Genomic DNA, 17234 nt, shown 5'->3' with positions numbered 1-17234 from the left:
AGGACCGCCCCGGGCGGCACAATGCGGGGGGCGCCGCGTATCGTAGTCCAAAGCTGTGACGCTCTGACTCCATCACCACTAGTGCTCGTTTCTGCATTGAGAAGTTGCAGATGAAAAGGGGCGGAGTGTGGTGTCTTTAAAGAGTGGAAAGACTTGTGGGGGTGGCCACAGCGTGCATGCTCAACACGCACACATCTCCATAGCATAGCCCAGGACACTGTAACACCCTCCCCCCGTCAGGATGGACTGAGCCAAAGGACGTTTCCTGACTCATACCTGTGATCAGTCACGTGTGTGGGAGGAGTCACTGTCTGTAGGCTGTGCTGTGTGTGCTCAGTGTGCTCGCTGTGCTATGTACTTTACTGTGCTGTGCTGTACGAGGAGGGTTATGTAGTGCGCAATATGTACCGATGTATCAGTGTACATGAGAATGTTCTGGTAAGAAGATCGGCTAGGTGTTTGTTATAGGGGAACCTCGCTCTGTGCCGTCAGTCGTATACGCGGGGCTCTGCACCTTCTGCCGTATACACTGGGCTCTGCACCTTCTGCCGTATACACTGGGCTCTGCACCTTCTGCCGTATACACTGGGCTCTGCACCTTCTGCCGTATACACTGGGCTCTGCACCTTCTGCCGTATACACTGGGCTCTGCGCCTTCTGCCGTATACACGGGGCTCTGCGCCGTCTGCCGTATACACTGGGCTCTGCACCTTCTGCCGTATACACTGGGCTCTGCACCTTCTGCCGTATACACTGGGCTCTGCGCCGTCTGCCGTATACACTGGGCTCTGCACCTTCTGCCGTATACACGGGGCTCTGCACCGTCTTCCGTATACGCGGGGCTCTGCGCCTTCTGCCGTATACACGGGGCTGTGCTGCTTTTAATCTATAACACTGTTGTTTCTGAGCTGAGCCCTCGCCAAGTGGCAGTCAGCCAAGGCCTTCTCATACCTGTCAAAGAGTTCATAGCATGTAATCCAAGCACAGACCAAAATCAAGTACTGAGTCACAGATCAAATCAGCAGCGTGCAGCAGGAGGGGCATCGGTATAATTATATATCATACCCAGTGGCGTAGGAAGGGGGGGGGGCGGGGGGCGCGGGCCGCCCCGGGCGGCACAATGCGGCATTTCCCCCCCGGTGCCAGCGCTAATACTCACCTCTCCTGGTTTCTGCGGCTGCGCGGTAGCTGCAGCGTCTTCAGCGCTCTCTGACTCTGCGACGTCTCGGGGCAGAGGGTGCGATGACGTCATCACTGCGCGCTCAGCCTCTCTGTCCTGAGCGTTGCAGAGCCGGAGAGACGCTGACTGCACCGGACCTGCGCTGGGAACGGGAGAGGTGAGGATTTAACTTTTTTTTTTCTTTATGTCTGACTCTGTCTGTCTGGGGGCAATGCTGGACACACTGGGGCAATGCTGGAGACCCTGGGGCAGATTTCTGGACACACTGGGGCAGATTTCTGGACACACTGGGGCAGATTTCTGGACACTGGGGCAGATTTCTGGACACACTGGGGCAAGGCTGGAGACCCTGGGGCAGATTTCTGGACACTGGGGCAATGCTGGACACACTGGGGGCAATGCTGGATACACTGGGGGCAATGCTGGACACACTGGGGGCAATGCTGGACACACTGGGGCAATGCTGTAGACCCTGGGGCAGATTGCTGGACACACTGGGGCAATGCTGGACACTGGGGCAGATTGCTGGACACTGGGGCAATATGCTGGACATACTGCGGCAGGTTGCTGGACACACTGGGGGTAATATGCTGGATACACTAGGGGTAATATGCTGGACACACTGGGGCAGATTGCTGGACACACTGGGGGCAGGACTTGAGGCATGGGCAGAATGTAGACACGGGGCATGATTGGAGACACGGGGCAGAATGAAATACATGGGGCAGGATTGGATCATGGGGCAGGATGGATACGATTGAGACTGATGGGGCAGGATGGGGAGATCATATGGGGTAGAATGGATACTCATGAGGGCAGGATGGGAGAACATATGGCTGGAGCTAGGAATGAGATAAACGGGGCCAGGGTGGGGAATATTATTACCATAGGGGCTAATTAAGGGATATTATTACTGCAGTGATGTATTTATTTTATTTTTTGAGTATACTGTTTTAAATGGGGGGCGGTCCTGTTACTGTGTAGAGTGATACTATGTCGCCTTCTTCATGTGGTGTAACGTAGAAGTTGTTAAAAATTAAGTAATGTGTTCTGCAAGCGAAGCTCGAGATAACTGTGTTATTTCCTGCAGAAACGAGTCCTGGCTGGAAGAAATGATGGCGGTCTGTGCTGGATGAAAGATGAAGGACTTCATCTAGAAACGTCACTGGTGAGTCAGTGTTACCTATACACTGACACTATACACTATATACTATATACAGCGGTCCTGTGTACAATGTCACCAGTGATCACTGTATTACCTATACATTATATACAGAGCTCCTGTGTATAATACCACCAGTGATCTTTGTATTACCTCTACACAGACACTGCATACTAAGTACAGATCTCCTGTGAATACTGGCACTTATGGTGATAGTATTGTGGTTTTTTTTTTATTACTGATCAGTATTGTAGTATTCAGTCACTATGTGGTGGTAATATGTGATCTGGTCATGGTGTGGCGGTATTTGTCCCTTGTATATAGTATTATTCGGTCACTATGTGGTCTGGTCATGGTGTGGTGGTGTTTCTTCCTGTATGTGATATTATTGGTCTTGGTATAGTGGATTGTGTTGTGTATGGTGGTCATTTGTTCTCTCTGATATTAATTAATTAAAAGTCACAGGTTTGGCATGTGGGGGTGACACCATTAGGCCCAGTTTACATTCTACAGAACAGGAAAACTATTTTTGGTAACCTTTGTGTGTATTGAGCCGGGGGGGGGGGGGCGCCAAACTCGGGAACAGCCCCGGGCGGCAAAAGCTCTAGCTACGCCTCTGCCCCTCTCTCCTGTCTTAAGACAGATGTTTGTACGATAGGCAGTTCGAGCCTGTTTATAGGGACTCTATCATGCCCCGGGCTCTAAAGTTACTGCTTCACCTCAGTCTTGATGCAGGAAATTGACATACAGTCCTATGCCCTCTGGTTCTGCTAAGTGTCCTAGAGTCCCATTATAGCCTCAGGCTCCCGGTACCCCGTTCTGCGCTCTGGCTCCCAGGGTGTCCTCCCGCTGTTCCCCTGCTGAGCCTCTTCCTCCTCTGTACTTCTTCCCTCTAAGCTCCTCCACAATTCAACACTCCTTCTGCTTCTCACTCTTTCCAGGGGTAGCAGCTCCCTCGTGGCTGCTTTGACCCTACGTCTGCTCCAGCCGTCCTTCTACTCTCCTCCTGGAGACCAACTGTTTCCACTCAGACTGTCTAAGACTGACTGGCTCCTCCTTCAGACCAGGATACATAAAGTGTAAGGAAGCTCCCCTGAATCCAGGTCCTGAGCTCCCCCTCCTGGCCTAGATTCAGATGTGTTGAATGCGAGTGCCTTACCTGATAGAGAGAATCTCCCTTGCCTCCAAGCGTTACATCACCCTCCCCAAAAGGAAGGCAACATCACTGCAAGAACCAGTTACCTGGGGTGTTGAACACAGCCCTCCATGTGCTCACCAGAGGTAGCCGGACTGCCATTAGGTACCGAGATGAGATCCTCAGACCCCTTGTGAGACCATATGCTGGTGCGGTTGGCCCTGGGTTCCTCCTAATGCAGGACAATGCCAGACCTCATGTAGCTGGAGTGTGTCAGCAGTTCCTGCCAGATGAAGGCATTGAAGCTATGGACTGGCCGGCCCATTCCCCAGACCTGAATCTGATTGAACACATCTGGGACATCATGTCTCGCACCATCCACCAATGTCACGTTGCACCACAGACTGTCCAGGAGTTGGCGGATGCTTTAGTCCAGGTCTGGGAGGAGATCCATCAGGAGACCATCCGCCGCCTCATCAGGCGCATGCCCAGGCGTTGTACACGTGGAGGTCACACACTACTGAGCATCATTTCCTTGTCTTGAGGCATTTCCACTGAAGTTGGATCAGCCTGTAACTTCTATTTCCACTTTGATTTTGAGCATCATTCCAACTCCAGACCACCTTGGGATAGTAGTTGTGATTTACATTGATCATTTTTAGGTTTTAGTGTTCTCAACACATTCCACTATGTAATTAATAAAGATTTATAACTGGAATATTTCATTCAGTGATATCTAGGATGTGGGATTTTAGTGTTCCATTTATTTTTTTGAGCAGTGTATATTTTATTGCAATGTTGCGATGGCCAAAAGAAAGGGATTTTTTTTCTTTTTTCTCTTTACGCCGTTTACAGATCGGATTAATTTACTTTATATATTGATGAATCTAACTTTTATGAACACAGCGATACCAAATATGTGTAATTTTCTTTTTATTTTTTAATTCAGCAAAAGGGGGGTGATTTGAAGTTTCGTAGAGGTTTTTTAAATTTTTTTTCAGATTTTGATAACATTTACGTCATCATATTGAATATGTCGTCATTAGTGTTGAGTGCAAGTTCTCGCTACTCTAGTTTGCATTGGGTGCTCAGGTATATATAGGAATATTGTGGTTGGTCAAGTGACATGCTCGAGTCCCTGCCCCTCATGTTCTGCGGCTGTTAGACACCCACAAAAAGCCATGCGGGGGGATCCATCCATGCGGGGCGATCCATGAAACTCTGTGCAAACTCGAGTAGTGAGACAAAGGGGGATTTAATTTACAATTTTTTTTATTTTGACCATTGTGATTTGGTCTATCACAGTGATCAAAAGGAACCAATAGGAAAAATTCCCTTATTAATAGTGTCAGAGCTCACTCATCTAAGAATCAAAGCACCTGTGACTTCTGATGGACGACAGAATATTTCCTGTTAATGGCAGCAAGCAGATGTCTTGAAAATTAGAATGTTTAAGCTTCGATTATAAAAAGAAAAAAAAAAAAAAAGGCACTTGATTTAGATGATGTTCACACAGTCAGTATTTGGTCAGTATTTTACCTCAGTATTTTTGCGCAACTCGACAATTCTGCAAAACTACTGGGACTTCTTGCAGTTACACGCCAGTCTTGGCCAGCTATGGCAATATGGGGTAGGAGGCCCGGAATGGGGCGTGGTAACACCTGCCTGGCAAAATCATCATAAGTTACCCCACTCAAGTGGCATAACTTACTCCAAAAATGAACGCCAGCTCCCAGCACTTGATATCAGACGCACCTGGTTCATTAAAGGGGTTGTCCGGTCTAAAACAAAAAATTTGCTTTCACTGTGTGACTGCAGACTTCACAATCCTAAATCTGGACAACCCCTTTAAAGGTCTATGAGAATCACATCTTTTTTTCTCTCTATTAAAAGCTTTGGAGTACATGGTGAATTCAGAGACAATTAGGAGTGTGTATATATATATATATATATATATATATATATATATATATATATATATATATATATCATGAAAAGAAAGTTTGCTTATAGCTCACCTGGTAAGAAAGCCCATTTATTTATTAAAAAAGAAAAACCAAATAAATCCAAAAACCATGTGTGCCCCCTTCTGGTAGAACATGTCAAAATGCTTTACTATCCTATCAGTGCAAGCTATATGAAAAGATGTGTGCACAGGTTATACAGAATAAGTACGGTAAATAAGATAGATGAAGGGCCCGATTCATTATTGCATTTGTGGCTTTTTGTCTAGTTTTTGTTTTCTCAGTCTTTTTTTCATTTGCGCTTTATTCTTGTTTTAATTTGAACCTTTATTTTTTTAAAATCTATTTTAAATGTGTTTGTTCCTTTTTAGGTAGACCTTCCTTTGTAAGAGGGGTTCGGGGTTTCCAGAATTTTGAGGTGATTTATTAATTAGGACTTTTAAAAAAAGTCTCAACATTTTTCACAAATACACTCCAGTCTTACACCTGGAGAAAATGTACGTATGCCCCAAATTTTTACGGAAATTTTGCAACATTTCTGTGGAACGTGCCACTTTTTGCGCTAAAAAGGTCCAGGCAAAAATAAATAGCATCTTTTAATTTTGTGCAAATTTTCTGAACCATGCACACCATTTTGAAAAATCTGGCACAAAAAGTAGTCAACGAATGCCACAAGACGACAAAAAAAAAAAAAAAAAAGTGACTTGAAAAAAAAAAAAGAAAAAAAGATGAATACGGGCCAAAATTTAAGAAAATGGTTTTCTGACTCAAAGTAATAGCACATCGCTAGGATATGCCATGACTTTATGATTTGTGGTGGTCCGACCTCTGCTATTTACATGGCCGATTCATTATTAGGCTGGGGTCACACTAGAGAAAAAAAACAGACGTATGAGGCGCAAAAACAACGCATTGCACTCGGACCAATGTTTCTCTATGGGGCAGCTTCCATCAGCTGTATATTTCTCGGCCGTATTTTACTGGCTGAGAAAATCGCAGCATGCTGCGTTTGTCAGCGTATTGTGCAAAAATCCGCCAATGAAAGTCTATGAGAGCCTCTCCATTATTAACCAGGCTTAATGTCACCTTACATTAACAAGGTGACATTAACCCCTTATTACCCCATATCCCACCGCTACTCGGGAGTGGGAAGAGAGAGGCTAAGTGCCAGAATAGGCGCATCTTCCAGATGTGCCTTTTCTGGGGTGGCTGGGGGCAGATGTTTTTAGCCAGGGGGGAAGGGGGGGGGGGCAATAACCATGGTCCTTCTCCAGGGTATTAATATCTGCCCTCAGTCACTGGCTTTCCCACTCTGGCGGAGAAAATTGTGCGGGAGCCCACACTATTTTTTTCCGTGATTTAACCCTTTATTTTAACACCTAGAGCTCCCAAATTTTACACACGGACACTTCTAACATTAGTAATGATGAATATTTAAAAATATGAGATGGTTTACTGTATGTAAACCATGTCTCATATCCTGTCGGGTTTGACAAGGAGATAGCAAAAGCCGGCAATTGAATTACCGGCTTTTCTGCTATCTAGCGCTGTATGAAATATACATATCAGTATAAAAAAGACAGAAGACGGCACCGCCAAAGCCGTTAAGTTGCTAAGCTATTTATTATCAGGTGTATCTTTTAACCTTACGGTTGCATGCTATACTTCATGATCTCTGGTGCTCTTCGAAAAATAACATATTAGTCCACTTGTGTAAATGAGAAGAAAAAGGAAGGCACTCACCGATCTGTTAAAAATTCCTTACTTTATTAGATCTTCATTTAAAAATCCATGGCCGGGAGAGTGAATAACAGAGCTTGTGTGAGCAGGTGTAGAAAACGGCCTTTCGTGCTGTATAAGCACTTCTACGGTACTGACCTGTAGATACGCAGCCACACCTTGCCACCGGATGACATACGGATCACTGTTCAGGGAACATTTTTGCGTATTTGGTCCGTAAAAAACTAACCGTATTTTTATACGTTGTGTGTGACTCCAGCCTCACACTTGCTCCTTTTTTGTATTTAGTTTTTGGTGTTTTTAGCTTGTTTTTTTATTTACATTATTATTTTTATTTAAAATGTTAATTTTTAAGTTATTTTATACGTGTGAACAACGGTGATTAAATCTGTGAACCATGAATCACCATTTTGAATAATTTGCAAAAACGTCAGTGACTACCACAAGTCAATGATCGAAAAGTGAGTAAAAAAACCTGCAGATGTTGAATCGGCACCACAGTCTTCCATCCCAAACAACATCCCTGCCATCTACTGTGCAGGGGAACTGCTTATTGAAGAGAATAGTTCCGGCTACAGTTAGTTGCACAGTCTCATGGCTGAAAACACCACAGTACAGGGAAAGAGAGTAAAGGGTTCACATTGCTGAATCAGCTTCAGCTCTCTTCATTGTCAATTGTCAGGATCGTTGAAGGTTCTAGAGACCGGAGCGTCCCTGATCATAAGTTAGAGTCAGGTCAATGGTGGGCAACTAGACTTCTACTTGTCATAGAAGGCCTCTCATATGAGGAGAGGTCAGAAAACTTGGGCTTGTTTAGCTTAGAAAAAAAGACTCCTCAGAGATCTCATTTACAAAGGGCTGGTGCATGACTTATTCCTTCCAAGCACTGTACTGAGGACCATGGGGCACTCATTACAGGTGGAAGAAAGGCGATTCCGGCTTCTAAACAGGAAAGGATTCTTTATAGTTAGAGCAGTCAGACTGTGGAATCCCCTACCACAAGAGCTAGTAATGGCAGACACTATATCAGCGTTTAAAAAGGGCTGGATGATTTCTCACAAGAAATGATATGTGGGTTATAAATCTAGCGATAGAAAATGAATAATTGGTGGAGAAAGGATGACCTATGTCTTTTTTCAACATATATAACTGTATAAAGTGATGGCTTACTCTGTTGATATAGCACCAGTTTATGGGATGGGAATAGCCCTTTCATGGTAAGGGTTAACATACGTTAGATATTTCACAGAATCCAGACAGATTACATAATGCATTTCGTGTCTGGTTTTCCTGTGTTGCCATCTTGCTCATACATCATTTATACTGCCTGTGATAATCGGGGAATCTCAACCCATCTCAGAAAAAGATCTACCGGTAATTAAAGTCTATGTTCTCATTACAACTATTTTTTATTTACTTTTTTTGTCTACAGCTTTGCTATGTGTCACCATGGTAACAGACCACCAAAACGATAGTCTAGTGTTGCTTTTATTAATCCTCAGCTCCTTTCTATCAAAAATATGGTACAATAGCAGGAAATGGGGACATGACTTCCTGATCACACTACGCAATGTTTGTTTACGGTCTGCTATCATGGAAACACATAGCTCTGCATAGTAGCTGTAGACGAAAAAAGGTAAAACATTTATAATGAAGACTATTCAAAGTGATACTAAAGATCCTTTGGAGTGATGAAAATGGTTGTGAGGATGTTCATAGACTTCAAAGCTTTTTACAAATGAAAACCCAAACAGCTGAGCTGGAATATAAGTTGATATGCATGCAACGTGCAGGCGCATGTTCACACTGGTCGCTAAACAGAGAAAACCTAGGATAAAAACAGAATGAGCAAATACCCCGCAGTCTAATATATAATTGCCTAGAATACTACTTCCTGCAATTTGTGCCAACTTCCGTGGCTTTGTCCGGAGCTAATGTCCGGAGATTAATTGCCTAGAATACTACTTCCTGCAATTTGTGCCAACTTCCGTGGCTTTGTCCGGAGCTAATGTCCGGAGATAAGTGACGTCAACAGTGTCCAGTGTCTGATTGGTTGCCGCCTGCTGCGAGCGACCAATCAGAAACGTGCCGTACTGTGACACACTCCGCCCGCCATTTTGGTGTGATTTTTGAATTTTTACCTCACAGCAAGTTTCTACTGCGTGGAGGCGGGCCCAGTGACGTTGCTCTTCAAGCTCCTGCCGAATTTCGTCAAAAAAATGATAATACCATTTACCAAAACTATATATATTTAGTTGTGAAGTGGTTCAGTGACATTTTCACACCAATTTTGAACTTTTGTTTGGTGTTTTCTCCATATACTGCCTATTATTTTTGTTCTTTCTTACTATTATTTATTAATTGTATTATTCTTACATTTGAATAAATAAAGTATATATGGATTCTAGACTCCCGATTCTTTAGAATCGGGCTGCCATCTAGTAAATATATAAATATATAGAAATAGTGCATAAAAACAACATAGGGTACTAAGATAACGTGATTTTGATATAGAAAAATGTAAAAGCCATCACACCGCGTCAAGGTGACCCTATTCCGGACAGTCACAGCTTCTGGTATTAAAAAAACCTTACCATATGTCAAATGAAGTGAATAAGGGTCAAGCAGAACAGAGACTCCGACAAATGGACACCCAGCAGTAGGGAGCTATATAAACGACTGGGGTCACCTTGGAGCAGTGGGATGGCCTTTACATTTTTTTTTTATCAAAATCATGTTATCTATGTAGACTGCTATTTTCATGCACTTTTGCTATTTATTTACTGCAAGGTATTTGCTCATTCTGCTTTTGTCTTCTTACAATTGATCAGAGATCTTATTAATTTACATTTCCTTTCTCTTAGGTTGTACAGGACTGGAAGTTTGTGGCTCAGGTTCTTGATCGAATCTTTCTCTGGCTCTTCCTCTCTGTGTCCATCACAGGCTCTGTTTTAATTTTCACCCCTGCACTACAGATGTGGCTGAATAGCTACAAGGTCTAGTCTTCTCACATCGTCTCGTATACGTCAGACTATTCCAGGCCGATCACTGCTGACAGCTGTAGCCTTGTCACGTCAGCCTCACTTTGTAGCAATCAACATGTTATGTTATACTCCGCCAGTTCTATTTTCTTCAGATATCCACTGTCAAATAAATGTATGTCTCAGTGTTATGAACTACAGGCAGGCTCTCCTAACCTCATCTATCTGGGCATTTAATGGTTGTTTTCAAGCGTTTTCTACATTTATTATATAGGAAAATGGTAAAATATACGTGTGTAGATAGAAAGACACATACACTCCTCAACGTTGCAATTATAACTCCAAGAAGGACAAGATGTAAGGTTATACAAACTGAGAAAGTAGCAGGGTTGGCTAAGATCTGCAAATGATCACATTTTCAATCACCTAGTTCCAATTTGTGGCATTTTGGAGGGTCATAAATGTCAGATTGTAAGTTATTTTTTTTTAGCTACACAAAACCATAAATTATGTTTGATGCCTCCTGTTTGTTGACGTCCCAGTTATCGCCAAAGTGAGAGGGACAGAATCCTTGAAATGAGAGACTTTGGTTTATCACTCCAGTAGATCTCTACGTGCATAGCAAAGTCTACAGTGTTTCTCAAGTCCAGTCCTCAAGACCCACCAACAGGCCATGTTTTCAGGATTTCCATAGGTGATGGAGTTAATGCTGGAGCAGATGATGAAATTATCCCCTGTGCAATACTAAGATCCTGAAAACTTGACCTGTTGGTGGGTCTTGAGGACCGCAGTTGAGAAACACTGGGCTAAGATGTCAGCACTGTTCAACAGCAGTGTTCCAGTGGTTGGTCGCATTTCAACCCAGACAATCAAATGGCAAAAGGTTCAACTGCATCGGAGTTTTTGTGACCAGCTTGATCCGGTAGCTGCACCCTTGGGGTAGCAATGACATAGCAAACTACGGTTGTACGACAGGAGTTACAGTAGAAGTCGCTGTGTAGTCCTAATCTTAAAGTGAACCTGTCAGCAGGATTGTGCACAGTAACCTACAGACAGTGTCAGGTCTGCACCATTATACTGATTAAAATGATACCTGGGTTGATGAAATCTGTCTTGTGGTTGTTTAATCTTTATTTTCAGTTTTGAGTTAATGATATGCTCGTGCTCTGGGCGGATTTTATCAACCCAGGTATCATTTTAATCAGTATAACGGCGGTGACCTGACACTGTCTACAGGTTACTGTGCACAATCCTGCAGACAGGTTGCCTTTAAGTATACATTTCTTTCCACAACAGAGCAGAAGAAGTAAAACGCAGCTCTTGAAACAAATTTTATTTTTTCCAAAAATTATTTCTAGAAGACAAGCATATTTCAGTGCATATTACAGGAAAACTTAGTGGATATCCAAGTACCGTGCACAGCAGTATCAGAACTAGAATACACATTGTTTTAGGGCACAACTACATTTTTCGTAGTTCTAATTAAAAGGACTTGCCAGATGATTATTAAATAATAGTGCGCAGAACACAAAAAATAAACTGTTGAACAGGAATATTTAAAAAAAACAAAACAAAAAAAAACAACGACCTGGAGTCTCAATATTACCATTACATCACTAGTGTTTTACAGCAAAATCATTTTTGCCATTGTGCAGGTCAAACAAAGCTGGTTGTTTCCATGTGACAACCATCGAGTTGTTCGGACGACCTCTCTCTCCGGGTTCTCCCATACACATTCGGCTCGGCCAAACAGTCATTGCTTTAAATGGACAGCGAGGAGAGAGTTGCTGACAGGCACCCCATCTAATGCGTATGGGGGCCCGTAGAAGCAGATTCTCACCAGCAGATGTTCTCAGTGGGTGGGCATTGTTACGTAACAGTAATAACTACACACAGGAAAAAAAAAAAGTTCATACAAACATTGCTTGACCCATCAAAGAAAACAGAAAAGGTTTAAATCATGAGACAACCCTTTTATTCCCGACTGTTTAGTAGTACTACTACTAAACATAGAAGACAATTACTTTCCTTTCTCCAATTTTTAAGGCGTCTCCAAAAAACTAGACAAAACAGCCATATCTGTCCAGAGATTGTGTATAGTACTCTAGCAAATATCCGTTTTCTTAATGCGCCTGGGCTACAGAAGAGAGCAGCAGGGTTTATGACCCCACTGAGTAAATGCTTTTGTAACACACCCACTGGCTACATCTATAGTTTTCCAACAATGATCTTACTAAATGTTGATGCCCTGGTAATCATCAGTCTAGGCCAATAATCATTGAATCAGGAGCCAATAATTCAGAACAAATCGGTGATGAGCAGCTGGGTATCAGTAAACAAGCCAAGCTGTACATACAGAAAAGTTATGAAAGACCAAATCTATGAAAGATATGCATTAGGCAACTTAGACAATAATGGCAAAACACTAAAATAGCCACAAGCTTAAAGGGGATATCTGGGAATCTGTGAAAAACAAAAAAAAAAAATGTGCTACCTACTGGCCTGTTGTGCCCGGCGCCGTTCATCACCGATAGAGCGGTCAAAGACCACTCCTGCCAGGAAGTTAACTGCCTCTGCTGACGTCACATCGAAAGGGCAGTGGCTTCTATTCCGCCCTGCTCCATTGACGGCGCATGGCTTCTGACATCATTCTGATTGACAGTCGGCTCCCCAAGTTAGGCAGCCGAAATCTGGCTGTCCAATCAGACACTGAAGTCCCGCCCCAAATAGAAGCGGCCGTTCTGTAAACATGACGTTAACACAGGCAGCAGACTCGCCGGCAGGAGCAGTCAGTGACAGCAATGACCAACGCTGGGCACAACCGGCAGGTAGCAAACAAGGAGAATAAGGGAGTACGGTATATAGGTATAGAAAAAAAAAAAAAAAAAAAAGGGGTTCTCTTTTATTATGTTAACAATACATTAAAATACAAAAAAGGTACAAAATCAATAACGTGCACAAGGATGGAATAAGGAGGACTTCCCCCGGTGTTAGTGGCCGGCTTAATCAGTACATATAAAGGCAGAGAGCTGCTCAATGGGATATTTGCGCCAATCGCTTGAAAAAGCAAGTACTATAAGAAGCGAAACACGCGTTGGGGACTATTTGGGATCCAACCCGCTGTCTGCCGCCTGCTAGTTACTGGTAAGCGCTGCTCTTTATGCCTATTTGGCTTCTGCGGTGACATTTATTTATTCGATTGGCGCAAATCTCCCACTGAGCAGCTCTCTGCCTTTATATGTACTGATTAAGCCGGCCACTCACACCGGGGGGTATCCTCCTTATTCCATCCTTGTTCACTTTATTGATTTTGTACCTTTTGTATTTTACTGTTTAATGTATTGTTAACATAACAAAAGAGAACTTTTTTTTTTTTTATACCTATATACTTCCCTATGTGCTCCTTCTTTCGTATTCAATATGGAGTTGGTGTTTCTTTCTGGTTTTTGGGGTCTTTTGCACTATTTAGTGCTAATTTCCCTATCTTGGCCAACATGATACCTGGCTTCGTTGCTACAAAAGGCAGGTAGGTAGCAATTACCGTACCTTCCTGTTAGCGTTAAGGCACTTTTTTTGTTTTTCAAAGTCCCAGATAGCTCCCTAATCTAAACTAGGGAATTATAGGGGCTAAATGATAAAACTAAATGTCTATAGGATAAATACATCTTGACCGAGAGATGAAGAGACAGGATATAGCAAGCTATAGGCAGTAATAATTAAAAAAAAAACACAACATGCGAGCCATTAGAAACTGCATCATATAATCAGCTGCTGTGCTTCCAATGCATGGCTCGATTGCTTGTCACACAATATGCGCTGCATGAAAGCCAAGAGCCATTCTGCGTAGCCCTGAGAACGTGTCTGAACATCGCTTTCAGCATGAAAGACTAGAGAACTTTGGATACAAAGTTGTGCTGTGCAAACTTACTAAGCGCGTCAGTGTAAAAACTACAACCACAGGATATATCAGAAGTATACGGGACAAACATAAATGAGTATCACTAATGCTGGAAAGATCCTCAGTGACCCCTATATAGCCGCTACAGTCATCGAGAGAACTGTATGTTAATTCTGTAAATGCAGACGCAAAATCATTGTTTTCAGATGGACGGCGGCACATTATAGGCATTTTTACATGAAAGCAGTCTGCACTATGTAACATTGGAAGGGCGTAGTCTAAAAACCCCAACATGGACTCAAACGTCAGTGTCCGCTCTGGGGTGTGAAAGCTTGACTATGGGAATCCACTTAGACTAAGTGCTCCAGGACTACTTTCCCCCACCACCCCAAAGAAGCATTGCCTAAATCAGCTTGGCATGCTCGAGGAGAAACTTTACCCCCTAGAAAATACTTTTAAATTGGGTTCCAATGTAGCCTTCTTCCAAGAGAAAGATGCCCTGTAGAATCACAGATTGGAGACAGCTACTCTATAGGTCAACGCCAACCTTCTAAACGGCTTTCCTACACGACTGAGGATACTCACACAAACCAGTCTTCCCCTAAATTAAACCACCTCCATGTGTGGACAGCCGTTTCAGGGGTTTGTACCCATCATCAGTTCAGAGGAGGATGCTGGTTGACTGGGTGTGAGAATTCCTTCTTTAGCTTGGGATGACTTTCCCCAAGTTAGGATCATTGCAGGGTTTACAGTGACCTATACTAACCATCTCCAATGGGTGGCGCTGGAGAGTAATCTTCTTGGCAGAATAATAATAATAATATGCAACCCCCTTTAAACGGATGGGACACAAGACATTCACTTTATAGAGCAAGATAACTGCTCACCGTTTAGGAAGACACATTACAAGTAATAAAAGCAGCTCTTATACATTTAGGACAAACTAGATTTTTCGCTCAGTTTGCATGTGGACACAGGGATTTGCGAGTGCTTTATCCAAGAACAGAACATTCAGTCATGACAACAATACCAGCTTATGCGTCTATGGACCACCATGCTTGACATGGCTACATACATGGAAACAGGAACACATTGGCTACTTGCACAGTGAACAAGTCTGTATGATCATGTTCACACACCACCAAGAAACCTGAAGACACAAAAGAGAATAGTAAAACCAAAAACACTCAGTTTGAAAAAATGTTGCAGTAATCCGCAAGTGCTAGTAAAAGATGTAAAAAACAGGGTGTTTGGTTGATACGTTTTTTGCAAAAAATGTATACTAAGCTACATACTGGCTACATACATGTAAAGATGTAACGGAACATAAAAGCCAGTGAAACACACAACCTGTATCACTCTATACATCTATATCTCCATTTATAAGAGAACTTTACCAATAATGTCCCAGGTAAGTGGTGTACACTCAGATGGAAACAATACGGCAGCAGGTACCTAGTGCCCTTTGCAATATATCTGTGGTTATATGACCACCATGTGATTGCATCTTTAGCCAAGCTCTGCTGGTTAGTGGGGGCATTATTAATAGTTACTACTTCAGTCATTTGCAGCTTATCATACCTTCACATTAACTGATGAAAAGCCATCTTAAGGGGGTTAATTCACAACAGACTTTTATGGCACATCAAAAGGATGCGCCACAAATTGTTTAATAGATGCAGGTCCTAGTAGTAGCACCTGTCTAATTTACAAGGGTACCTGACCGCAGTTACACATACCAGCTCCCTCCATTCACTGCTATGGGAGTTAGCTTAGCTGTACTGAGAACTCCCATAGCAGTGAATGGAGCTGGTGCATGCTCGTCTACTTTCTCACAGCAATCGGGTATCAATCAGAAGTGAGGATCAGGGGGGGTACCCCAGTTTTGGAGATGGGTCCCTGTAAGAACTTCTATATTTACTTACATTACCCTAACAAAACACTCTATAGGTAGTTAATAGTCACTTTATTAAGACCGTGCTTTATAGGTGGCAATACATGTTACATGAAAGTTTGCCAATCCAGTCAATTGTCACCACCTAATATACACAGCGAGTCAAATAAAGTATTGAACACGTTACTAATTTTCTAAGTAAATACATTTTTAAAAAGGTGCTATTGACATGAACTTTCCCCAGATTTCGGTAACAACCCATCCAATCCACACAGGCAAAAGAAATCAAAACATGGATGTCCATAAATTAAGCTGTGTAATAATAGGAGATTACACAGGGAAAAAAAAAATTAAACAAAAAGAAAGAGGTGCAAAAAGCCATGAAAAGACACCAGCAGAAATCCATCAGCAATTCGGAAGCAATCCTGCCACTTAGTAAAAATAATATCAGCTGGTTAATGGCCTATAAAAAGGTGTCTCATTACTAAGGTGCTACACAAGAAACATCTCATGATGGGTAAAACCAATGAACTGTCTCAACACCTTTGCTACCTTATTGTTGCAAAACATACTGATCGCATTGGTTACAGAAGAATTTTTTTTTTCTTTTTTTTTTTTTTTACTACAGAAGGTTCCAGTGAGCACTGTTGGAGCCATAATTCGAAGTGGAAAAAAGCAGATATAGTTTTCTTTTAAAATAATGGTGAGTAATGCACGCTCACCACGCAAGACTGCATTGCTGAACAAAAATCATGTTCAAGGGCATTTAAAGTTTGTTCAACAACATTTAGACAAGCCTGTGATATACTAGGAGAATATGGTCTGCTCAGATGAGACCAAAATTGAACTCTTTGGATGCCATAATAAACACCATGTTTGGAGGCCAAAAGGCACTGCCCATCACCCCAAAAACACTATACCAACATTGAAGTTTGGAGGTGGGGCTGTTTTTCAGGATTTGGCACTGGCACACTTCATATTGAAGAAAATCAACAAGGGTCTGATAAATACAGAGATAATAGTATACCGTATATACTCGAGTATAAGCCGACCCCAGTATAAGCCGACCCCCTAATTTTGCCACAAAAAACTGGGAAAACTTATTGACTCGAGTATAAGCCTAGGGTAGAAAATGCAGCAGCTACCGGTGAATTTCAAAAATAAAAATAGATGCTCCATACCGTTCATTATTGCCCCATAGATGCTCCATATACAACTGTGCTATATAGAATGCTCTGCACCGTTGATTATGGCCCCATAGATGCTCCTTATAATGCTGT

At 42.7% G+C, this 17234-nt stretch overlaps 1 protein-coding gene across 3 annotated transcripts in view; it reads left to right on the top strand.

The window, feature by feature from the left end:
- The window catches only part of CHRNB3 (cholinergic receptor nicotinic beta 3 subunit), a 111478-nt gene extending 101118 nt beyond the window's left edge, over positions 1–10360 (top strand). For 2 of the 3 annotated variants that reach the window (XM_069743154.1, XM_069743155.1), the window contains one exon: positions 10046–10360. In XM_069743154.1, coding sequence (XP_069599255.1) covers positions 10046–10183 — 138 coding nt within the window. In that variant the 3' untranslated portion in view covers positions 10184–10360. Of the gene's footprint in view, positions 1–5812; positions 5860–10045 lie in introns of all 3 variants that reach the window. The other variant, XM_069743156.1, reaches the window with a different exon arrangement.
- The last annotated feature ends 6874 nt before the right edge of the window (positions 10361–17234 follow it).

The sequence above is a fragment of the Ranitomeya imitator genome, chromosome 1 (assembly GCF_032444005.1).
Source record: "Ranitomeya imitator isolate aRanImi1 chromosome 1, aRanImi1.pri, whole genome shotgun sequence".
Lineage (NCBI taxonomy): Eukaryota > Metazoa > Chordata > Amphibia > Anura > Dendrobatidae > Ranitomeya > Ranitomeya imitator.
The sequence above is the reverse complement of the archived record's forward strand: the minus strand, read 5'-3'. Positions and strand labels throughout refer to the sequence as shown.